Source organism: Chiloscyllium plagiosum, unplaced genomic scaffold (genome assembly GCF_037043375.1).
Source record: "Chiloscyllium plagiosum isolate Xiang-an unplaced genomic scaffold, Cpla_swu_hap1 HiC_scaffold_19, whole genome shotgun sequence".
NCBI classification, from domain to species: Eukaryota; Metazoa; Chordata; class Chondrichthyes; order Orectolobiformes; family Hemiscylliidae; genus Chiloscyllium; species Chiloscyllium plagiosum.
This window is the reverse complement of record NW_028270157.1, coordinates 64,501,937-64,528,443: the sequence shown is the minus strand read 5'-3', so window position 1 is coordinate 64,528,443 and position 26,507 is coordinate 64,501,937. Positions and strand designations below refer to the sequence as shown.

The 26,507-nt window shown below is 44.4% G+C and overlaps 1 protein-coding gene across 1 annotated transcript in view; it reads left to right on the top strand.

Annotated features, from left to right (window-relative positions):
• The window catches only part of tmtc1 (transmembrane O-mannosyltransferase targeting cadherins 1), a 139,061-nt gene that overhangs the window by 45,015 nt on the left and 67,539 nt on the right, over positions 1-26,507 (top strand). Inside the window, exons 5-6 of the mRNA XM_087996930.1 lie at positions 10,435-10,538; positions 11,835-12,024. Of these exons, the coding sequence (XP_087853056.1) occupies positions 10,435-10,538; positions 11,835-12,024 (294 nt within the window). The remainder of the gene's footprint in view (positions 1-10,434; positions 10,539-11,834; positions 12,025-26,507) is intronic.

Here is a 26,507-nt window from a genome sequence, read left to right as displayed (position 1 = left end):
TCATAAGTATCCAAAAACTTATGGAATTATGGGCATTATTCCTAAAATGCTCCCCCACTGAAACTTTGATCACCTAGCTGGGCTCATTTCCCAATACTAGGTCCAGTATGGCCCCCCTCTCGTTGGACTTGCCACATCCTGTTTCAAAAACCTACTTGGACACACTTAATGAATTGCTCTCCATCCAATCTCCTGGCACTAAGGGAGTCCCAGCAAATGTAACGTGTGGGGGAGGGGTGGGGAGGGGGGATGGGGGTGGGTTGGGTGGGTGGTTGGGGAAGTTAAAATAACCACCACAACAACCCTGTTATTTTTACATCTTTCCAAAATCTGACGACACAGCTTTTTTACTCTTTTCCACAGGCAGTTGGGAGGTATGTAATACAACCCCAGCATGTGACTGCATTCTTCCTTTACCTGAGCTCTACCTTAATACAGCTTCCTCCTCTGTTTCATCTAAAGCATCGATATCCCAGTACATTAAGGTGCCAATCTTGTCCCTCCTACAACCATGTCTCTGTGATAGCAACAACAACGTAATTGCATACATTAATCCAGGCTCTAAATTCATCCATATTACCTGTTATTTTTTTTGCATTTGAAGCAAATCCAGTTCAAGCCTTCAGTTCCGCCGAGCTCAGTAGCCTCTCCCTGACCACTCTTCCTCTTAGCTATATTTGCCTTTGTCCCAAATTCTTCCCTAGTCTCTATACTTACTGACCTGCTGCTCTGGTTCCCACCCCACTGTGGCACCTTTCAATGTCCTTAAAGTCAAAGTGCACTTACACCAAAAGAAATCTTCCTCCTTCTCTCAAGAAGTAAATTGCTTCTTAAAGGTATTTTAGATGCTTGAAACCATTCAGTCTCCCTAAGGAGTGCCCAGTGCTGCATTATGTCAGACTGTCAGGCCCACTCTATCTGAGCAGGGGTGAATCTTGCTCCCTGCTGCCTCACTGATCTGTAGGGCCACAGCCTCTGTTGTTGTTCTTCAATATTCTCGGAAGCACGCTAGTGCTGGCTGTCTGCTTTTGCTTTAATTGCTTCCCCTTATTTTGTTCCATCTTGCTGCTATATCGCAGCAATATATAGATGTTATCTGCATAACTGAGTTCTTTACTGCCTGACTATTCTTAGTATCTCGGCTCTCACAGGGTCAGGGAGCATCATACAATCCCTACAGTGTGGAAACAGGCCATTTGGCCCAACAAATCCGCATTGACCCTTCAAAGAGTAACCCACCCAGACCCATTCCCCTACATTTATCCCTGACCAATGCACCTAACTTACACATCCCTGGACACTATGGACAATTTAACTTGGTCAATTCACCTAACCTGTACATCTTTGGGCTGTGGGAAGAAACCGGAGGATCAAAGGAAGCCCACGCAGACACAGGGAGAATGTGCAAACTCCACACAGACAGTCACCTGAGGCTGGAATCAAACCCGGGTCACTGGTGCTGTGAGGTAGCACTGCTAACCACTGAGCCGCCATGCCAACCTTTTATTTGTAGTGAGCTTTGCAACAAAATAAAACAGAAGCAGAAACAGATTACATTACAGTGTGGAAACAGGCCCTTCGGCCCAACAAGTCCACACTGACCCACCGAAGCGCAACCCACCCATACCCCTACATTTACCCCTTACCTAACACTACGCGCAACTTAGCATGGCCAATTCACCTGACCTGCACATCTTTGGACTGTGGGAGGAAACCGGAGCACCCGGAGGAAACCCACGCAGACACAGGGAGAACGTGCAAACTCCACACAGTCAGTCACCTGAGGCGGGAATTGAACCCGGGTCTCTGGCGTTGTGAGGCAGCAGTGCTAACCACTGTGCCACCGTGCCGCTCTCAAACCATTAAAGATAAAGTAATGGCTTTGAATTGGCCGTTGGTATCTCAGATCAACAGCAAGAAGTAGCGTGAATGACTATTTTCACACATCTACGCTGCATACTAATGCAACACAATAGAATGAGCAAAGAAAGAAAGAACTAACAAGGTAACTAGCTCTTCTGAAGGCTCAATGAGATCATCCACTCAGTAACATTCATGATGTGTACTTTGTCAGCTCACCTCAGATAGAACAGCAATAGCTGTCATTCTGGCACAGTGGGTGGATGAGACGGTGACCTCTCAAAACTAGGTTTTTACATGTGGGCATTTGCTCATTGTTGTCCTTTGATTCCAGTTACAGACTTCAGCATTGTGATTGAACATGATCTGCTGATCTCTGTGATCCCCCATCATTACCAGTTCCTATCTGAGCCCAATCAAACTCAGCAGAGACCATACATTGTTATGTGACTCACTGCCTTAATCAAATCAGCCACTGGGTGGGATTGAACTGCAGCTGTTCCAATTGTAATTGTTTTATCTTCCTTCGCCATTCCCCTTATAAAATATGCAACGCTCACCAGAACTGCTAAACAGGGGCATTTGCTAAAAGAAATTTTAATGGTTTGGCTAGTATTTAGGTCTAATTGTTGTGAGACTGGAGGAATTGGAATAGAGTGAGTTCTTCAGGCCATAGACACTGGCTCCAACTAGAGCAAACTTTAGGTTCACTTTGCTGCAGCCAAATCGATTTATTGGGTGAATGTGCCATAAGATCCCAAGGGATATGAGTAGGAGAAGGCTATTCAGACCTTCAAGCCCTCTCTGCCATCCAGTAACATCGTGGCTGAGCAGATTGAGACCATACCTTCACTCTCCTGCTGGCTTGTCCCCACCTCAATACCCATGACCCATGACCCTTGACTTCACTGTCGATGAAAAATCTCACTCTCTCTTGAATATATTCAATGACACAGCCTTTGCTGTTTTCTGTGCAAGAGAATTCCAAAGGCTAACAACCCTGAGAGAGAAGAAATTCCTCCTTAAGGAGGAGACTCCTGAGACGATTTGTAGCTCAGGTTGAGGTTACATTTAGGAGATTCCTTATTTTTAAGCTGTTTAAATGGGTCTGTATTCCCCAAGGGAGGCATTCCCTCACCCTGTAAAGCCCCCTCAGAATCTTCTATGTGTCAACACGATCTCATCCATGTCTTGTAAGTTCCAAAGAGTGTAGGCCCAATTTGTTTGAGGTAATTGCTTTCCTCGAGGTAATTGCTTCATCCCAGGAATGAGCATAGTGAATCTTCCCTGAACATGCAATTATGTCCTTTCTTAAGTAAGGTGACCAAATTGTACAGAGGTTTCGAGGTGTTATTTTGGCAATGACCGATGCAGGTGTGGCAAGACTTCCATCCTTTTTTTTTCTTCCATCCCATTTCAATTAAAAGCTAACAGTCCATTTGCCTTCCTGTACCTGCGTGCTAGATTTTGTGCCTCATATACACAAGGGCACTCAGATCCCACAGCATTATCCGTTTTTGAAAATAATGTTTTGCTTCTCTCATCTTCCTAATAATGTGGACAGCCTCACACTACCACCCCCCACCCCCCACTTTAATATTTACTGACCACCACCTTGTCTACTCATCTATGTCCCGTTGTTTCCTTATGACGCTTACTTTTCCACCTGACCTTGTATTGTCAGCACATTTGGCAACAAGATTAAGATTAATCCAATTTGTTCATAAAAATTTTAAATGAATGAGCCCCCCCAACACAGATCCCTGCGGCAGACTGCTGTTACATTTTGCCAAATGGAAAATGGTTCGTTTTTCCTGACTTTCTGTTCTCTTTCATTAATCACATTACTGCAAATACTGCAAGCTTCAATCTTGTGTGGTCGCCTTTTAGGTAACACCTTATTTAAGCGTCTTTTGTCTGTTTAATTCTCCTGGGGGTTTTCTTTTCTCTGTTAAACCCACTACAATTTGTTATTTTTTGGAGGAAGTTTGAAGTAAACTTTAACAAATTGAGAAGGCTCTTGGTTATGTTCTTTTTCAATCACCAGTGCACTGTTTGTCTTCCCTCCCCTTGGTGAAGCTGCACTGGTTTAAGTGACCTTTGCATAAACTCTACTAAAACCTAGTGCTAACAAAGCAAGTTGTCAAGTTGAAATGTCGGACAAGGCTAGAATTGAGGAAGAATTAGAAGTTTCTTTTTGCTGTATTTATCCTTGACTTGAGCCAGACTCTCTCGGGTGAATAATCTTTACTGCAGTACAGACTCTTTATGCTCACCACGGGCATTCAGGCCTCTTTTATAGTTGCATTGGAACAATATTGGGAGACTAGAGAATTTTAGGTTGGAGTCCTTGCAGTGGCAAGCCATTACATGTGAGGGCAAGATGGGTAATTCAGTACTAATGTTTGCATTTTACCATTCCCACAACTTCGCCACAGTTTCCAATACCTATAGGCTTTTATCAGCCAAAGCTCAGGTCAGTGGAACTTGCGCCTACAGTGGCTGTTGCAACCAGTGAGGAGTGCATAGAACGTCTTCCGTGTTTTCATTTGTTCTCCAAAAGCTGGTGATGGCACACTGTTAAGCAATTTGCAAGAGCTTAAGTTAATGTCTGGACTTATTTACCAACGAATTGATAGAGGATTCCAAGTAAATAAAAAAACAAACTTCTTCCAGAACAAATTGCATTCTTTAGCTTACAGCTTTTCTAAGCCTAGACAAGAATTGTCACTGGGATACTTAACATGTAGTGCATTAGATTTAGGCAGATTGATTTCATTAGAACCGAAGTAGGTGGCTGTTGAAGTGCCCATCAGCCATGATTGAATGGCGGATGGACCCGATGGGCCGAATGGCCTTACTTTCACTCCTATGTCTTATGGTCTTATAGGGTGGGTTCTGCATAGAACACGTGACCAGTCAATGACGTCTATAATGGTATGTGTGGAAGATTGTTTTCGCAGATCTCAAATCAACATCTTTCTTAATAATAGATTGGCACTACATCCACTCCCTCCACCACCGACACTCAGTAGCAGCAGTGTGCACTATCTACAAGATGCACTGCAGAAATTCACCAAATGTCCTCAGACAGTGACTTCCAACTCAAAATCACTTCCATTTAGAAGGACAAGGGCAGCAGATACATGGGAACATCGCCCCCTGCAAGTTCTCCTCCAGGCAACTCACCATCCTGACTTGGCAATATAGCACCGTTCCTTCACTGTCGCTGGGTCACAATCCTCTGATTCCCTTCCCAATGGCATTGTGGGTCAACCCACAGCAGGTGGACAGCAGCAGTTCTAGGAAGCAGCTTACTCCCACCTTCTCAAGGGCAACTAGGGGCAGCAATAAATGCTGGCCCAGTCAGCGACACCCATGTCCCACAAAAGAACAAAAAAACTGTACAGGGAGCATTGAACTCAGCAACAAGGGAGAATCAGTTCCTGAATTTCTTTAGCAATCCCAAATGTTCTGCCAAGATTATGCTGCTGTCAGTTTTCATAGTGTTGGGTGTAAGGTGACAATAGCACTTTACTCTGAGTGTCATGAGCTGCTATTTAGAGTGGATTTCCTTTGTTCATTGGCATGCATCTGAGTACAGGGACACCCTTAGTCAGCAGTTAATTTACAGCCACTGAAGCGCCACAGAAATTCCACCTCAATGCACCAATATTCAAGCAGAAAGCCCAGCTGTCAACTTGCATTGACTGTCCATTTCCAGCTGACTGGCTGACTTCCATTAGTGAGGGCCCCACAGTCTCCATTCATTAGTGTTACATAAACCACAGACCCAAGACAAAGCTGAAAAATCCATATTGTCATTTGGTGCAGTTTGTGCTGGGAGATGGGTATATTTTGGAGTTGAGTGGGAATCAATTTTATTCAATTTTTTTCTTGATCTACACAGCAAATCCTGCCTAGAAATTAATGTAAACTGGAGCTTTGAGATAGCAGGGGAGGCCCCTATGTCTTTTGACTTTCCCGCAAATCCACTCCACTTAAAGTAAATTGCCAAATGAAAACCCAGTGCAGGAGTAATGGTGTGAAAATGTCTCTATAATTCCACTTGTTTGCACCTTCCGATAGCCTGACCTTGTTTGAGCCAAATTTGCACATCCTTTCACAGGAAGATTGCAATGTCAAATGATTGCTTGCCTAGCACTGCATGAGTTTGTGCGGTCGAGCACTACCCTGGTTTGCTCATTGTGGTCGTGTGAAAAGCCTATGCAGTCTGGAGTTGTCAGTTTGGAACTTTGGCTTATCGTGGGGCTCATTTCTATTGGATTTACTATTCTGCTGGGAGCTTTGTGTCATTCAGGCTTGACTCATTGCAACTTCAAACTGCATTTGAAACCCAGGGCTTTCATGCTGATTGTTTCTGAGGTCATGTGGGAAAATAAATCAATTTGGCAAATTAAAATGGCAGCTGAGGACACCATCAAAAGCCAGCAGCCTGTGTGGCCTGTTTAATCCTCAGTCCTCACTTTCTGCCAAGCTGGTCATAATATGAACATTAATTCTAGCTTCACCATATAATGGGTTATAAGTGAATATTCAGTTTTATGTCCTCCACTTCCATTCTTGAAGGTGTTGATTCCTCGCTAAAGGTACTGCTACCTTTCAGTACTTAACTGGGAGATTTAGCCATTCGCCATAACGACAGGCCATCCCAATCCTATCCAGTACCCATCAGTGCTGACGTCCATCTGAAACCCATAAATGAAGGCATTTGTCTCCTTCCTGATTCATGACACTGAGGCCAGTTCTTACTCCCCTGCCAGCTAAGGCTCACTGTCTCAACACAGTCTTTGACTGCCCCGTTACACAATAGAACAAATGACCCATAAATGAAGGTGCAGAGGTCAGGTGAATTCTGTGACCTGAAGATGGGTTCATTTGTTCTGCGTTGTAAGTTCAGTTGCATTGCTGTCTGCCAGTGAACCTCTAAATTACTTGTTTTAAATTAATAAATGATTAAATTACCTATTTAATATCTAAAGGACTTATACACTTAATGGTAGAGCCTGGGGGAAGTGTTAATAAAAAAAAACCTTGGGTGCAGGTGCGTTGTTGACCGGGTGGTAAAGGTGGTATTTGGTAAGTTTGCCTTCATTGGTCAGTACATTGAGTATAGGAGTTGGGAGGTCATGTTATGGTTGTAAAGGATATTGGTTAGGCCATGTTTGAAATACTGTGTTTAATTCTGATCTCCCTGCTAGAGGAAAGATGCTGTTAAACTTGAAAGGGTTTAGGAAAGATTTACAAGCATGTTGCTGGGGTTAGAGGGCTTGAGCTATAGGGAGAGGTTGAATAGCTGGGGCTGTTTTCCCTGGAGCATCAGAGGCTGAGGGGTGACCTCATGGAGGTTTATAAAATCATGAGGGGCATGGATAGACTGAATAGCCAGGTCTTTTCCCCAGGGTAAGGAAGTGCAGTTCTAGAGGGCATAGGTTTATAGTGAGAGGGGAAAGATTTAAAAGGGACCTAATGGGTAACCTTTTTGTGCAGAGGGTGGTGCGTGTATGGAATGAGCTGCCAGAGGAAGTGCTAGAGGCTGGTACAATGACAACATTTAAAAGGCATCTGGATGGGTAGATGACTAGAAAGGATTGAGAGGAATATGGGTCAAATGCTGGCAAATGGGATGAGATTAATTTTGGAAATCTGATTGGCATTTGCGAGTTGGACTGAGGGGTCTGTTTCCGTCTTGTAAATCTCTGTGACTTGATGCCTCTAAAATTAATTAAGTTTGAGAAAACTGGAAGGACTTAAGTCACCATCAGAATTTTAAACCATTGGGATTTCTTCTATGATTTTGGTCAGAGTATTGAAAAATGTGGGAGACCACTATGAAAGAAAACACTCTACCCTTTGGGACCTTGGGACTCGCACCCGACTTTTTTGCAGTGTGGCCACTGAAGGGAGGGTGGTAACCAATTTGCTCGTTGGAGGGTCTGACAGTTAGTGATAGCATAGGTCAAAGCGTTAATCTATACTAATGATGATGATGGAAGGGTAAAATGTTGGCCTGGACACTGGGCGAATTGACCTATTAATCTTGGAATATTAGCTTGGGATCCTTATCTCCTTGGCTGGACAGAAGGCAGGTCATCTCAGCTGGAGAGCAGCACCTCAAATATTGCAGCACTGAAAAGTCCATCTAATTTTTGCGTTCCAGTCTTTGGAGTTCAGAATCTTTGAGTTCTGGAGCAAGAGTGCTCGAACTAAGCCACAGCTGGAGGCATAGAGGAGGCAGGGCGGAATATCCACAAGCTGGAATTTCTCAGCAGGAAAGAATAAGTGAGAGTAAACTTTAGTGTCTCCGATTCTGCAGGCTATCGGTTTTTGTGGCTTTTTGGGGCTACATTACAGATGCGTGGAGTTCTCTGAGCATGTGGCAAATTGACATTAATGGGATAGAACTTGAAATTCCCTAAATCTTCTGTGCTTCTCATTTAGTGCACAGTTTATTTAATCAAAGTGGACTTGCTGTTCAGTAACAAATGTCTCTTCTCAACCTGAGAGAGTCTACATTTATTCTCAATTTATTCTAATTAAAGGCTTCTGCGTTGTTCAGCTTCATAGAATCACAGCACAGCAGAGGCCATTCGATCTGTTGTGTCTGTGCTTACCTCATCATATAACTTGAGTTTTATCCATTTTTATCCCTTCAACCTCAAAATTTCACTTAAAGTGAAATGCTACAAAATTCTTTGAGCTCATCAAATATTTTTCAGGGCTGAAAATTGCTTTTTAAATTCTATTTACTTCATTTCCTTTTTGTGAAAGCAAAAGAATGCTGTACTTTTGTCAACTCTTAGATTAGGGGCTACTGTGAAGATCGTAAGATGTAGGAACAGAAGTCGGCCATTCTGCCCATCAAGCCCGCTCTGCTATTCAATTAGGTCACGACTGATCTGATAATCCTCAACTGCCCTTTCCTGCCTCCTCCCAATAACCCTTGATTGCACACTGTTGTGAGGTGACCTGGAAGTAATGACAATTAATGATAACCTTGACATCTGGAGACTGAGGAAATGACAAGAGGGCTAACGCTAGATGACAGGACTGTGAAAGCTAATGTAGCAGTGGCCTGTCAGGCAAACAAAGGCGATGTGGCAAGGTTACATTCCTTGCCCATCTGCTGCCATCTGGCAGTGCTGATAGCCAAGCTGTGCCACCACTAGCACCTGACCTTGGATCTACCTTTTCCTTGACAGGAATTCATCCTTAAGTATTATCTCACATTGTGTCAGAATGTCTGCAGGACTAACATTACCAGACCAAAAAACATAGACATGTTAAGGACTTTAGCACATATTATTTTAACCTAATGTGTAATCTGTTGTGTGTAGCTCACTCAAAGTGAGAATCAAACCCAAAAATGCTTTTTCAAAAATACTCTGGAGAGATGGGGAAAACACTGACTTCCAAAAGAAGAGGATGATTTGGAATGTACGAATCTGAGCGATATGAACAGCAGGAGACCTCATACTCTGTTGACCCTGCGCCATTATTTTGAAAGATCACAACTGATTTTCTGCATCAACTCCTGTTTCCCCTTTTGGGTCTATATTGTTCACCTCCCTTGATGTCAAAAAAAACTATCAATCTCAGAGTTAAATCAATTCAAGAATTAGCTTCTGTACTGGAGAATTCCAAAAATTCATAAATGTCTGAAGAGATTTCTCATCTCAGTCCTGAATGGCAAATCCCTAATCCTGAGGCAATAATCCTACTTCTACCATTGTGTAAACGTATCTTTCGGTTTTTATCTTGTCAAGGGTCCTCAGAATTTTATACATTTTAATGAAATCACCTTTCAATCTTTGAATCCATCCAACGAATATGCGCCCATTCCACTCAATCCTTCCTGATTTGGTCTGCTCTGTCATGCCAGGATGCAGTCTTGCATTTATCTGGCACCATTCACAAACTCAGGATCTCCCCAAGTGCAATGAAGTGCACAGGGAAGCAAATAATCAACTTGCATGGAGTGGCAATGGTTAGCACTGCTGTCTCACAGCACCAGGGACCTGTGTTTGATTCCACCCCTTGGGCGACTTTCTGTGTGGCATTTGCACTTTCTCACCATGTCTCCCACAGTCCAAAGAAGTGTAGGTTGGATGGTTAGCTGTGGAAGATGTGAGGGATAGGGTAGGGGTTTGGGATCTGTACGGACATGATTGCCCAAATGGCCTACTTCCACATTGCTGTCGGAGATCAATTCATGGAATCACTGCAATGTGCTGATGGTCTGATTGTTTTCTTTTGATTGATTGAGAGATAAATGCTGGTCATATTCCCAAGAAGATCTCTCATGTTCTCAAACTGATGCCACTCCGACCATTTTCACTGGTCAGTCAGCTTTAGTTTGTTTTTGCATGGAAATGGGACTTGAACCCAAGACCTTCTGGTTCAGATCCAGAAGTGCTACCGACTAAGCCATGGCTGACATTTGTATTGTGTTATGGACTATTGAAACATAAGAAGCATTCTGTTTGTGTTATACTGGCTGGTAGTGTGTTGTCAAATGTATATTATGCTGACTCCGTCTGCCTCTCTTTCTAGGTTCTCCTCATCCTGTTTTTCCGTGTGTGGATCATGGCAGGCTCCATGCCGAACTTCTCAGAGCAAGACAACCCAGCTTCGTTCTCCCCTTACTTCCTCACTAGGTACAATCCTGTCTAAGTCCTAACACACTCAAGAGCTCAGTGTCTCTTAAAATTACACTTCTCAGGTTCAAGCACTAACCTTCTCTTACTTGAGTCAGTTTCCCAGTTAAACCAGGGAACTGTTTGGTGCAGTAGATTGGGCACTCTCTTTATCCTTGCTGGGCTTTAGATTCAGATCTTGCTTTCGGGTCTCTACAAGGGTCATATGGTCAGCTGTTGGATTCTACTTGTTGCTCCAATTGTGATCAGCTATATCTGCAGTGGGAGCTGGATGGTGTTGAGCACCTTGAGTGTTGTGGAACTTCACCCATCCAGGCAGGTGGAGAGTATTCCATCACACTCCTGACGTTCTCCTGTTGAATTTTGAAGAACGAGAGGTGACATCACTGAAACATAAAAAATTCTTAAGGGGCTTGGCAGGGTAAATGCAGGGAAGATGTTTTGACTGGCAAGGGAGTCTCAATTGCAAATTCACCCTCTTAGGACAAGCCAAAGTCAGATGAGCTTGAGAGAAAGACGAGTTTGAATCTTCCGAATTCACGATTCCAGGGTCAATGGATATTCAGTCATTGAATCTGCTCAAGGCTGACACTGTTGGATTTTCTAACAATGAAGGGACCTGTAGGTAATGTTGGATAGAAGGTTGGCCATGATTTTGAATGATAGAAGGATAAAACCGATCTTGTTCAAAGCTGGCTATAATGTCCCACCACTGCATCAATTGAGCGCCTGGCCACCAGTTGAATCTTGGGAGCATTCATGTCTACAAGCCCCTTGTTCATCAGTTGCGTAACTTTGATTTATTCTTAAGTTTTGTTTCATGCTCCTTTGTTTAATGTCGTCCTTAGTTTTCATTGTTGATGTTCACACATTACGATGATGTTTGAAATCCTTCTCTCCAAGTCAGAAGGTTCTTTGTTGAGTCACACCTCCAGAGGTTTGAGGCTCAATACAAACTGAGATTCCATCCAGTACTGAGGGAGTGCTATACTGTTGGAGGGACCATCTTTTGGATGATGAGATAACTGAGGACTGTCCTCTAACATGACTGTAAAAGATCCCTTTCCACTTGTATCATAGAAGATCAAGGGAATTCTCTTGGCCAATGCCAATACCAATCCCTTGACCAAAAAACTGAAATAGATTGCATTGTTGTTTGTGAGATCTTGCTGTGCATAATGTGACTGCTGCCTTTCCTGCAAGAGTCAAACTGCATCACCTTTTGTGATTTTTTTTTTTAATCTGTAGAAAGTGCTGTATAAAATAAAAGTTCAATTCTTTCTGTTCACAATGCAGGTTTCTCACGTACTCCTATCTGCTGACCTTCAATGCTTGGCTTCTGTTAGCACCAATGACCCTCTGCTATGACTGGCAAGTAGGGAGCATCCCATTGGTGGAGTCTTTGTGGGATGTGAGGAATGTGGCAACTGCAGTGTTTGGTCTTGGCATGCTTCTGTTGATGTGGAACTGCCTACTTTCTGTACAGGTATGTTTGAAAAGGTCTAAGAATTTGGTTCACATTATTCTGAAGATTATTTCATTGGGAGGGACAGCTGCGCCAATCATTTTCATTCATTTATTAACTATAAGCAACGGCCTATTTGGATCATTGCTAGACTATTAATACAGAGACCCAGTTAAAAATATAGGGACTTGGATTCAAATCCCACCATGGTAGCTGTTGGAATTCAATTTTAAAAAATTCTGGAGTTAAGGGTCTAACAATGATCATGAAACCATTGAATGTTGGAAAAACCCATCTCGTTCACTGATGTCCTTTAGGAAAAAAAACTGCCAACCTTACCTGGTCTGGTCTGCATGTGACTGCAGATCTGCATCAATATGGTTGACTTTTAACTGTGTTCCAAGCAATTAGGGATGGACAATAAATGTTGGCCTAGCCAGCGACACCCACATCCTGTGAATGAAGTTTTAAAAATCAAAGCCAGCATTTATTGCTCATTCTGAATTATGAGTGGGGAAGTGACATTATTACGACACTGTCACTGGACTAGTAATCTAGACCTCCAGGCTAATGTTCTGGGGAATCGCTCCCGTGGCAAATGGTGTAAATTGATATTAATAAAAATTCAGCATGAAAAGCTAACCAAATGGTGACTGTGCAAGCACTGTCATCGAGTCATGGAGATGTACAACATGGAAACAGACCCCTCAGTCCAACTCGTCCATGCCGACCACACATCCCACCTGCCAGCACCCGCCCAAATCCATCCAAACCCTTCCTATTCATAGACCCATCTAGATGCCTTTTAAAAGTTGGAATTGTATGAGCCTCTACTACTTCCTCTAGCAGCTCATTCCATACATATACCACCCTCTACGTGAAAAAGCAGCCCCTTAGGTCTCTTTTATATCTTTCCCCTCTCACCCTAAACCTATACCCTCTAGTTCTGGACTAACCCTTACCCTGGAGAAAAAAAACTTTGTCTATTTATCCTATCCATGTCCCTCATGATTTTATAAACCTCTGTAAGGTCACCCCTCAGCCTCCGATGCTCCAGGGAAAACAGCCCCAGCCTATTCAACCTCTCCCTATAGCTCAAATCTTCCAAACCTGGCAACATCCTTGTAAATCTTTTCTGAACTCTTTCAAGTTTCATAACATCTTTCTGATAGGAAGGAGACCAGAATTGCACGCAATATTCCAAAAGTGGCCTAACCAACATGACCTCCCAACTCTTGTACTCAATACACTGACCAATAAAGGAAAGCATACCAAACACTTTCTTCACTATCCTATCTACCTATGACTCTACTTTCAAAGAGCTATGAACCTGCACTCCAAGGTCTCTTTGTTCAGCAACACTCCCTAGGGTCTGACCATTAAGTGTATAAGTCCTGCTAAGATAATGCAGCACCTCGCATTATCTAAATTAAACTCCGTCCGCCACTTCTCAGCCCATTGGCCTGTTGTAATCTGAGGCAACCTTCTTTGCTGTCCACTACACCTCCAATTTTGGTATCATTTGCAAACTTATTAACTATACTTCTTATGCTCATATCCAAATCATTTCTATCAATGATGAAAAGTAGTGGACCCAGCACCGATCCTTGTGACCCTCCACTGGTCACAGGCCTCCAGTCTGAAAAACAACCCTCCACCATCACCCTCTGTCTTCTACCTTTGAGCCAGTCCTGTATCCAAATGGCTAGTTCGCACTGTATACCATGAGATCTAACCTTGCTAACCAGTTTCCCATGGGCAACCTTGTTGAACACCTTACTGAAGTTTGTATAAATCATGTCTACCGCCTGCCGTTACCAATTCTCTTTGTTACTTCTTCAAAAAACTCAATCAAGTTTGTGAGACATGATTTACCACACACAAAGCATGGCGGCATGGTGGCTCAGTGGTTAGCACTGCTGCCTCACAGCACCAGGGTCCCAGGTTCGATTCCAGCCTTGGGTGACTGTCTGTGTGAAGTTTGCACATTCTCCCCATGTCTGCGTGGGTTTCCTCCAGGTGCTCCGGTTTCCCCTCTCAGTCCAAGGATGTGCAGAGATGTCCAAAGATTGGCTATGCTAAATTGCCCATAGTCAGAGGGAAATGGGGCTGGGTAGGTTACTCTTGCCCACCACTGACTTCAGGCTCACTGGTCTATAGTTCCTTGGCTTGTCCTTACCACCTTTCTTAAACAGCGGCACCACATTCGCCAACCTCCAGTCCTCGGGCACCTCACCTGTGACTATCAATGATGCAAATATCACTGTTGATTGAAAATCTTTTCTGCCATTAGAATGGCAGGAATTCTGTCCTTGGAATTCACGTGCGTCTACATTTTCTGACAAAGCCGTAAGGTGGGACTCTTTATCAGACTCTTTCTGGGATGTCCATGTAAGCCAAATCATCTTCACTAACCCTCCATTTGCTCATCTTTATATCTCTATAGTCTCCTCTTTTAAAAAAAAAAGTGTGACCCATTTGGGATTTATGATCATCCACCAGCTCATTGTCACTAATATGAGTTTATTACAGGATTGTGTTATTTGAGCTGAGTTCAGCTTCTGAAACAGCCATAGTAGCAGCGATGTTGCCCTTCTCTTATTGGTCCAGGTGTTTCCAATATTAGTCCAAAAACATAACCACTGGTTTACCATAAACCTCAAGTGTCGGAACTTTGGCTAAGAGTATAAATCTTACCAAACTACTCACGAGGCCATAGATAAAGCATTGTTTATAACTTTTTTTAGTTGTGCTTTATTGAATGAAAGATTCAACTTTACTCTGGGGAAAATACATGAATTCCATTGCACTGAGCATGAACCTTTTAGATGCATTTAGGATCTCGGCTCAGGTTCTGTGACCGCCTAATGTGCAATTACCATGCTTTATTCATTTATTGCCTTGGGCAGAACAGATTTCAAGCATCTTGGTTATCCGACAGCTCTGCTGCTGTAGTTTAATTGTGAGTGGAAAATGCATTTGGGAAAGGACAAAGGAAATACGTTTTGGCTAGGAAACCGGAGAAGTAAAAGTAATTGAAACTCAAAAGAGGAAAGGGAATGTTTGTTCTGAAATAATTCCAGTAACTGTTTTCCAAATATGAATATAAAAGCAGTTAGTTTGGTCACAAAGTCATCTTGAAAATTTATGATCTGGCATCCTGGGTCTGCTGCCTAATTGTTTCTAAATAGAAGTGAGATTCCTGATGTTTAAAGCGTTCATTGTTCAGGTTTACCTGTAACATTTTTGACACACAGAATTTACTGCAGTGGTTTTACGAATGGTGCACTCTGCAGGGTTCTGTATTGTGTCTTCCATTGCTATCCAATCTCAGTAAACATTGCTTCATCCAAGATGCCATTGCCATGTCCCTCGCCATAGGTAAAAACTGCAGATGCTGGAAACCAGATTCTGGATTAGAGTGGTGCTGGAAAAGCACAGCAGTTCAGGCAGCATCCGAGGAGCAGGAAAATCGACATTTCGGGCAAAAGCCCTTCACGATGAAGGGTTTTTGCCCGAAACGTCGATTTTCCTGCTCCTCCGATGCTGCCTGAACTGCTGTGCCTTTCCAGCACCATTCTAATCCAGGATGTCCCTCGCCATGTCCTACTCACCCTTTCCTCAAGCCCTCACTGACCTATATTGGATTCTGCCCCTTTGGTGGCTCAGTCTTCAACTCTTGACCCACATGCTCACAGTTCGCTCCCAAAACCTCTTTAACTCTCCTCCACTGTAAAATTCAAAGCCTCTCCACCCACTTTGCCAAGCATTTGGTTGATGATCCTGATATCTCATCCTCTGGCTCCACGGCCATTTAATCTGAGCTTTATTTTGCTCTCCATGACGTGTTTCATGTTTTTTTGTGTTAAAGCTGCTATACAAACGCAAATGCTTTATAACATTTAAATGATTGATGTTCATGTCAGCAGTGTCATTTGACTGTGTGCTGTGCTGTGCTATTTATTTTGACACAATTAGACAGAAGTTTTTCATGATTTATCCTCTTCAGTCTCCTGTCTGAAGTGAGATAGCTCCTTTTAAGTTTAATGAAGGGGCTCCTACCAGTAACCCAGCTATTTTGCTGTTTCTCAAACAGGAGTCTTAACTGAGAGATCAGAAAATTTAAAAGACAGCATTTGCATTTATATAGCTCCTTTCACAACCTCAAGTGTTCTCCAGGCATTCAAATGCTTAATAAAATGCGACTGTTGCAATGTTGGGAAATAAGACAGACAGGGCATGACTGACATGTTTAAGATTGAGGGACATAGATAGGGGAGACAGGAAGAAACTTGTCCCCTTGATGCAGACTAGGACAAAGTGAGGACTGCAGATGCTGGAGATCAGAGTCGAGAGTGTGGTGTTGGAAAAGCACAGCATCTGAGGAACAGGAGAATTGACGTTTTGGGCATTAGCCCTTCATCAGGAATGAGGCTTGTGGGTCAGGGCTGAGAGATAAATGGGAGGTGGTGGGGTGGGTAGCTGAAAAAGCGATAGGTGGACAAAGGTGGGGGAGAAAGTGATAGGTCAGACGGGGAAGTGCTGGACAGGTCTGGAGGGCGGTGCCAAGCTGGAGGCTTGGGATTGTGAGAATGTGGTGAGAGGGGAAATGAGGAAGCTATTGAAATCACATTTAACCCATGTAGTTGCAGGGTCCAAAGGCGGAATATGAAGTGTTCTTCCTCCAGGCATCGGGTGGTAACAGTTTGGCAGTGAAGGATGCCCAGGGCCCACATGTCCTTGACGGAGTGGGAGGGGGATTTGAAGTGTTCAACCATAGGGCAGTTGGGTTGGTGGGTGCGGGTGTCCTAGAGGTGTTCTCTGAAACGATCCATAAGAAGGTGCCCGTCTCCCCAATTGTAGAGGGGACCACACTGAGTGCATTGGATGCAGGAGATGCCATTGGTAGAGGTTACAGGTAAATTTCTGACAAATGAGGAAGGATCCCTGGGGCCTTGGATGGAGGTGAGGGGAGTGGTGTGGATGCAGGTTTTGCACTTCCTGCAGTGGTTTTGCACTTCCTGCAGTGGTTTTGCAGGTTCCTGGAGTGGGGTGTGGGCTGTTGGGGGGTGTGGACCTGACAAGGGAGTCGTGGAGGGAATGGATGTATCAGCTACAACCTACTGACTTTACCAAAAGAAGAACAATGGTGTTGTTGTCTAGCAGTAATGACTGTTGACACTGAATGTGTTAGAATATATGGAATGCTGGAATGTGGCAATTATTTGATTTTAGCAGCTTGTCTGCTGCCTTCTTCACTGTCAGCGTCTGCAGCAAATGTGGACAGAGTCTGCCATGCCAGGCAATGTTTATTATAGAGCTCGCTGCCAATTTGCACACCATCGTCTTGGGAGATGGAAGACTGCCACTGCAGCTTTTATAACAGCATTTCCTCAGCTCTCCTCATATTTCAATCCACATCAAAGACCAGCGCTGCTAAACTTTTCCATGAGTGACTAAATAATTAACTAAGGACAAAGTGAGGAGCATTCACAGTGCGGTAGCAGATGAGCTTGCATGAGAAACGTAATTTGGTAACTAGCCTCGCATTAAGTGGATAAGGAAACAATGATTGGGGATGGGTAACCTGCAGGCTTTCTAATTCTGTTGGCTTACAATTACTGTCTCGTCAGCTGCTGGTGTACAATGCAAATGTGCAGCTTTAACACGGAACTTGAGCTAATAGATGTTCTTATTCCATGATCATTGTAAATACCCATTATGCTTTGGAAGATAGATCATGATACTGAGTTCTGAATGATATTGAGCTTGAGTTGAAGAACAAAGTAAATTCTTTATTTTTTTTATCTCCGTGTCTCCCCCCTCTTCAAAGCATTGAGTGATTTCTTTGATATGGTTCCACAAGCTCTTTCCATGCATTAGGCTGAGCCAGACTCTGACATTTCAGGATCCGATTTGACCTGAACTTCCAAACGTGTCTCCAATGCCTCTAGTTCCACCTCTGTAATACAGAGGAACCTCGATTAGCCTGGTTCATCCACGCCCCAGCTGCTGGCTGACCTGCATTGAAACCTGCTCAGGCAATCTCTAGAGTTTAGCATTCTAAGACTATAAAATCCAAATTGTTGTTGTGAAATTTGATATTAAATAGTGACAAGCAGCATGTTGCAACTGAGCTAAATCCTGCCTTATACAATACTCCCTTCCCATCCCCTGACTCCTTTCCCAGCCTCTCCCCCTCCCTTCCATTCCTCTCATCCACCCTTCCTTCCAGCCATCAACCGAATTTGTTCCTCCCATTGACCAACCAGGTCGTACCCTGCACCTGTCTTCACCTCTCCACACTTCACCACCCCACGCTTCCCCCCCCCTTTATCTGCAGCTCCTTCCGCACCCACTCCCAATCCTTGAGAAGGGTTACACCCAAAACGTCGACGACTCCACCTCCTGATGCAGCCTGACCTGCTGTGTTCTTCCAGCCTCCTGTCTGTCTACCTTGGACTCCAGCACCTGCAGTTTTTTTTGTCTTATACATCACTGCCAGTTAGCAGACTGAAAATACTGAACACCTCCCAATTTACAACGCTCTTCATTTTGGGCAAGGTGGCCTTGAGTAGGAGGGAAGTAATTGCCTCTGAAGAAGTGTCACTGGACCCAAAACGTTAACTCTGCTCTCTGTCCATAGGCGCTGCCAGACTGCTGCGCTTTTCCCAGCAATTTCTGTTTCTGATTTCCAGCATCCCCGCAGTTCTTCGTTTTTTTATTTCTTTATATTTCTACTACTTTCATTGTGTTAATAATCCTGATTGAGTCATAACCATACACAGCCATCTTCGTAGCTGTAGTCAAGCAAGCAGCTGTCCATCAGGCAGTATGTTGAGATTGGTATAGAGTGACACCTCATCTACAGGGTGGGTCAGTAAATTTGCAGACGATACGAAGATTGGTGGAGTTGTGGATAGTGAGGAGGGCTGTTGTCGGCTGCAAAGGGACTTAGATATGATGCAGAGCTGGGCTGAGGAGTGGCAGATGGAGTTCAACCCTGTCAAGTGTGAGGTTGTCCATTTTGGAAGGACAAATAAGAATGCGGAATACAGGGTTAACGGGAGGGTTCTTAGTAAGGTGGAGGAGCAGAGGGATCTTGGGGTCTATGTTCATAGCTCTTTGAAAGTTGCCACTCAGGTAGATAGAGCTTGTAAGAAGGCCTATGAAATATTAGCGTTCATTAGCAGAGGGATTGAATTCAAGAGTCGTGAGGTGATGTTGCAGCTGTACAGGACTTTGGTTAGGCCACATTTGGAGTACTGTGTGCAGTTCTGATCGCCTCACTTTAGGAAAGATGTGGAAGCTTTGGAGAGGGTGCAGAGGAGATTTACCAGGATGTTGCCTGGAATGGAGAATAGGTCGTACGAGGATAGGTTGAGAGTGCTAGGCCTTTTCTCATTGGAACGGCGAAGGATGAGGGGTGACTTGATAGAGGTTTATAAGATGATCAGGGAATAGATAGAGTAGACAGTCAGAGACTTTTTCCCCAGGTACAACAGAGTGTTACAAGGGGACATAAATTTAAGGTGAAGGGTGGAAGGTATAGGGGGGGATGTCAGGGGTAGGTTCTTTACCCAGAGAGTGGTGGGGGCATGGAATTAGATTAGATTAGATTAGATTACTTACAGTGTGGAAACAGGCCCTTCGGCCCAACAAGTCCACACCGACCCGCCGAAGCGAAACCCACCCATACCCCGACATTTACCCCTTACCTAACACTACTGGCAATTTAGCATGGCCAATTCACCTGACCTGCACATCTTTGGACTGTGGGAGGAAACCGGAGCACCCGGAGGAAACCCACGCAGACACGGGGAGAATGTGCAAACTCCACACAGTCAGTCGCCTGAGTCGGGAATTGAACCCGGGTCTCATGGCGCTGTGAGGCAGCAGTGCTAACCACTGTGCCACCGTGCTGCCTGTGGGAGTGGCAGAGTCAGAATCATTGGTGACCTTTAAGCGGCAATTGGATAGGTACGTGGATAGGTGCTTAAGCTAGGACAAATGTTCGGCACAACATCGTGGGCCAAAGGGCCTGTTCTGTGCTGTATTGTTCTATGTTCTATGTTCTATATCTCTCCTCCTTTGGGAATAAGTAGTTTGTGCTACTTCCTGGCAGAAAAGCTGAGAGCAGGGAATCAGCTCGTGCTTGTTGACCTGCCTCCTTCAAGCGCAGTACGATTCAAATGGCAAAAGACAATAGCAATCTCAACCTTCCAACTTAACAACCCTCGACAGCTTGGCGCTATAATCTCTGTTCAGTTCAGTGGCAATTTATTCTGTCTGCCATTCTCTCTCTCGACTTCGGTCAGTCTGTCACTATTTCTGTGTGTTCCTTTTACTGTCTCTGCTTCTCCCTTTATTTTTATAGCTATACATCTCTCTTTTTTTGCCCCTCTCTTTCTCTCACCGTGTATCTCTGCATGCATCTCTCCTTGCTGTCCTTACACTCCTGAGGTATGAATGTAAGTTGGGACCATTTCTGACTCCACTCCATTATCAGGGTACCTGCCTGGGAGATCATTCTTCTGGAATAACTGAACTCATCTCTGAGTCTAATGACTGACTGGTTAGGATGGGCTGATAAACCCAGTCAGAGAGCCTGCAAATTTGGAAGGGTGGCGGCCAGTGTGGCAAAGGAAACCTGGGACACCTTCATCTTAGAATCATAGAGATGTACAGCATGGAAACAGACCTTTTGGTCCAACCCGTCCATGCCGACCAGATATCCCAACCCAATCTAGTCCCACCTGCCAGCACCTGGCCCATATCCCTCCAAACCCCTGCTATTCATATACCAATCCAAATGCCTCTTAAATGTTGCAATTGTACCAGCCACCTCCACATCCTCTGGCAGCTCATTCCATACACGTACCACCCTCTGCGTGAAAAAGTTGCCCCTTAGGTCTCTCTTATATCTTTCCCCTCTCACCCTAAACCTATGCCCTCTAGTTCTGGATTCCCCGACCCCAGGGAACTTTGCCTATTTATTCTATCCATGCCCCTCATAATTTTGTAAACCTCTATAAGGTCACCCCTCAGCCTCCAACTCTCCAGGGAAAACAGACCCAGCCTGTTCAGCCTCTCCCTATAGCTCAACTCCTCCAACCCTGGCAACATTCTTGTAAATGTTTACTGAACCCTTTCAAGTTTCACAGCATCTTTCTAATAGGAAGGAGACCTTACATGCATGCATTCCAACAGTGGCCTAACCAATGTCCTGTACAGCCGCAACTTGACTTCCCAACCCCTGTACTCAATACTCTGACCAATAAAAGAAGGCATACCAAACATCTTCTTCACTATCCTATCTACCTGCGATTCCACTTTCAAGGAGCTATGATCCTGCACTCCAAGGTCTCTTTGTTCAGCAACACTCCTTAAGACCTTACCATTAAGTGTATAACCTGCGAAGATTTGCTTTCCCAAAATGCAGCACCTCGCATTTATCTGAATTAAACTCCATCTGCCATTTCTCAGTCCATTGGCCCATCTGGTTCAGATCCTAATGTAATCTGAGGTAACCCTCTTCGCTGTCCACTACACCTCCAATTTTGGTGTCATCTGCAAACTTACTAACTGTACCTCTTATGCTTGCATCCAAATCATTTATGTAAATGACAAAAAGTAGAGGGCCCATCGCCGATCCTTGTGGCACTCCACTGGTCACAGGCCTCCAGTCTTAAAAACAACCATTCACCTCCACCTGGCTTAAGCACCTATCCATGTACCTATCCAATTGCCGCTTAAAGGTCTTCTACCTTTGAGCCAGTTCTGTATCCAAATGGCTAGTTATCCCTGTATTCCGTGAGATCTAACCTTGCTAATCAGTCTCCCATGGGGAACCTTGTCGAACGCCTTACTGAAGCCCATATAGATCACATCTACTGCTCTGCCCTCATCAATCATCTTTGTTACTTCATCAAAAAACTCAATCATGTTTGTGAGACATGATTTCCCACGCACAAAGCCATGTTGACTATCCCGAATCAGTCCTTGCCTTTCCAAATACATGTACATCCTGTCCCTCAGGATTCCCTCCAATAACTTGCCCACCACCGAAGTCAGGCTCACTGGTCTGTTGTTCCCTGGCTTGTCTTTACCGCCCTTCTTAAGCAGTGGCACCACGTTAGCCAACCTCCAGTCTTCCGGCACCTCACCTGTGACTATCGATGATACAAATATCTCAGCAAGAGGCCCAGCAATCACTTCTCTAGCTTCCGACAGAGTTCTCGGGGTACACCTGATCAGGTCCTGGGGATTTATCCACTTTTAACCGTTTCAAGACTTCCAGCACTTCCTCCTCTGTAATCTGGACATTTTTCAAGATGTCACTATCTATTTCCCTACAGTCTATATCTTCCATATCCTTTTCCACAGTAAATACTGATGCAAAATATTCATTTAGTATCTCCCCCATTTTCTGTGGCTCCACGCAAAGGTCGCTTTGCTGACTTTTGAGGGGCCCTATTCTCTCCCTAGTTACCCTTTTGTTCTTGAGAAGCCCGTTTATTTCAATCAATAAATGGCAATCACAGCCGAGTCCCACTGATCAGAGTCACCTACAGGGCTTGTTCCCAAGTGCAGCCTACCCTGTCACTCCAATTCCAGTGAAGTACCCATTCATCCCAATCTGCAGATTGAGCTCAACTGTCTGGCCTAGCCAGGTAGATCCTGCAGGTGATGATTTTGTGGGGGAGATTTCCCATTGTTGAGTGATGCCTGTTTCCTACATTCCCTCCAGTCCCATCGTGGACCTACTTTGGGCCAGCTGTGGCAGATTTAAGATGGATTCCATCACTGCCCACATCCCAGGGAGGTGCAGGAATGGACAAAAGAGGCGCCTGAATAAGTTGCCGAAGCTAGTTTAGAAACAATATCCCAGGGAGGGTGGAAATAAAAAGCCAGTAGTGCAGATCGATTAGACCAGAGTGAAGCAAACAATCCTTTCATTAGGAGAAAGTGAGGACTGCAGATGCTGGAGATCAGAGCTGAAAATGTGTTGCTGGAAAAGCGCAGCAGGTCAGGCAGCATCAAAGGAGAAGGAGAATCGACGTTTCGGGCATAAGCCCCCTTCCTGAAGAAGGGCGTATGCCTGAAACTTCGATTCTCCTTCTCCTTTGACGCTGCCTGACCTGCTGCGCTTTTCCAGCAACATTTTCAATCCTTTCATTGTCAAGAGTCACTGTTCTTTCAGTAAATGCTGCTGATGTTTGAAATATAGCTTTGCAGTGAAAGCGGAAGTGTCTCTTTTTAATGCAGTATCAGTTTGTAAATCAAACTGCTCACCACTTCCCAGACTGTTGGTTTAATTGATTGTGGGCAAAGGCCTCTGAATGATGGATTATGGTGGCGTGCACCTTAAATCATCTAGAGCTGGACCACAAATCTCAATACCAGATCTGCAGATCTGAAATCCAATCTTCAAGGTTCGGCGCGTGGCTTTGTACTGCTTCTGTAATAACAGCCAGTTACTGGGTGCCATACCTGCATCATTCATGACAAGAACACTGTAGCCTCCATCAGTAAGATAAGCAAATTACCAAGTCTGGTTTAATTGAAACTGAAGATCATAATGCCAAGCAGACCACCAATAAAAGTGACTGATGGAACTGTCGTCAAGCCCAACTATGTTTGGTGGGGCAGTGTTCTAGGAAGAGAACACTTGCGGGCGGCACGGTGGCACAGTGGTTAGCACTGCTGCCTCACAGCGCCTGAGACCCGGGTTTAATTCCCGCCTCAGGGACTGACTGTGTGGAGTGTGCACGTTCTCCCCGTGTCTGCGTGGGTTTCCTCCGGGTGCTCCGGTTTCCTCCCACAGTCACAAAGATGTGCAGGGTCAGGTGAATTGGCCATGATAAATTGCCCGTAGCATTAGGTAAGGGGTAAATGTCGGGGTATGGGTGGGTTACGCTTCGGCGGGTCAATGTGGACTTGTTGGGCCGAAGGGCCTGTTTCCACACTGTGATGTAATCTAATCTTAACTTGAAAATAGATATCCAGCAAACAGAAATGCCTTTAACCTCGAGACATTTATTGCTACTGTTCAGTGAAAGCAGGCTCCATGACGACGATTTCTTATCGCGCTGGCTTGGAATGTGCACAGCAGTGCAACAGGATCTTGTGCACAGAATCATTAATGTCTGACAACACAGAAGGGGGTTATTTAGAGAGAACTGTCTACTCAATCTCCAACTCGCTCCTCGTGCCCGATGTACAACCTTATCTTCAAGTGTTTCTCTGCTTCCCTCCTCTGGTTTCTGATCTGGCCTCCCTTAGGCTAACTAGAATCTCAAAAATAAACTCTCTGACCCTCTCCCCTGTGCTTTTTTTGGTGACCGTCTTAAATTTATCCCCTTCAATTCTTAGCACGATGTGAAAAATAGATGTGAATAAAAAAAAAAATCCTGAAAAACATTCTGATTTCTCTGTTTGGAATGTCCTGAATAGTGAGTTAGTTAGAAACATAGAAAATAAGTGAAGTCAGCTATTTAGCCCTTTGTGTATGCTCCACCATTCAATACGACCATCCAATTAAGTATCCTGTTTCCTCTTTCACCCCATACCCTTTGATCCCTTTCACCCTGAGAATTATATCTATCTTGTTGAAATCATTCAATTCTTTGATCTGAACTGCTGTCTGCAGCAGAGAATTCCACACACTCACCACACTCTGAAGAAATTTCCTCTTATTTCAGTCTCAAATGGCTTACCCTGCATCCTTTGACTGTGATCCCTAGTTCTGGAGACAACAGAAGTGTCTAAATCCAGAAACTGAACCTGGTGGTAATCTGAAGGTTTGATTAAAAACAGCCAAGGAAGGATTTTGGGAATGTGGCGTCACAGCCAGGGCTGACCTTTATTGACTTGCTCTAGTCGGTCCTCAGAAGGTGATGCTTGCTGCTTTCTTACACCAATGTAGTAGAGTCACTTGAATCAAATCCTATTCATCTATCACCCCTGCGCACCAATCACCCCTGCTAGCTGTATTGAACAATAGAATCATAGAATCCCTACAGTGCAGAAATAGGCCATTCGGTCCATTGAGTCTGCACCAACCCTCTGAAGAACATTCCACCAAGGCCCAGCTCTCCTCACCCTATCCCCATAACCAGATAGGGTGGACAGTGAGAGCCTTTTTCCTCTGATGGTGAAGGCTCGCACAAGCGGACATAGCTTTAAACTGAGGTGTGATAGATATAGGACAGATGTCAGAGGTAGTATCTTTACTCGGAGAGTAGTAAAGGCATGGAATGCCCTACCTGCAACAGTGGTAGACTCTCCAATTTGAAGGGCATTTAAATGGTCATTAGATAAATATGTGGATGGTAATGGAATAGTGTAGGTTAGATGGACTTCAGATTGGTTTCACATCAAGGGCGGAAGGGCCTGTACTACGCTGTTCTATGTTCCATGGCTAACCCACCTAGCTTTCACGTCCCTGGACACTATGGGTAATTTAGCATACCCAATCTGCACATCTTTGGACAGTGGGAGGAAACCGGAGCACCCGGACGAAACCCACGCAGACGCGTGGATAATGTACAAACTGCACACAGACAGTCACCCGAGGCTGGAATTGAACCCAGGTCCATGGTGCTGTGAGGCAGCAGTGCTAACCACTGAGCCACCGTGCTGCCTCCATGATCACTGTTGCTGAGATTGAAATCAAACTGTACAATTTGAATTCTCACTCTCTCTGGAGTTGCACAACCTGACTACAACATTACCACACCTTAGTAACCATTAAACTGCTTGCAGCAATGCAAGGACCCCTGCCTTCTCTGGGATCTTATGAGCCAGATCTTATGAGGAAGACTTACTTTCTCAAGTGTTAGCGTTGTAGGAAACTTGATTGGATTTTAATTCTCTGTGTTGGATAATCTATGCACCAACTGAGTGCTTGGGAGAGATGGTTGTGTAAGGGTAATACCAGTGGACTAATCACGAGTAACAGGTTAATAAGCTGACAACGTGGGTTCAAATCCCATCACTGCAGCTGGTGGAATTTAAAGTTGATCAGTAAAGCCTGTAATATAACACTAGTCTCAGTGTTGTCCAACGTCATTAATCTGGAAATTAGATTAGATTAGATTCTCTACAGTGTGGAAACAGGCCCTTTGGCCCAACAAGTCCATCCTGATCTGTTCTGAAAATGTGTTGCTGGAAAAGCGCAGCAGGTCAGGTAGCATCCAAGGAGCAGTAGAATCGACGTTTCGGGCATAAGTCCTTCTTCAGGAATGCTCGAAACGTCGATTCTCCTGCTTCTTGGATGCTGCCTGACCTGCTGCGCTTTTCCAGCAACACATTTTCAGCTCTGATTTCCAGCATCTGCAGTCCTCACTTTCTCCTACCTGATCTGTTCTAGCCGACAGACACACTAAATCCACAGCAATATGATTACAATAGAACCTTGCTCATCGATTTTCCAAATTTTGGATTATCCAAACAAGATCTCAAGGTCCTGATGCTTGGGTAAACTGTGATCCAAACATTCA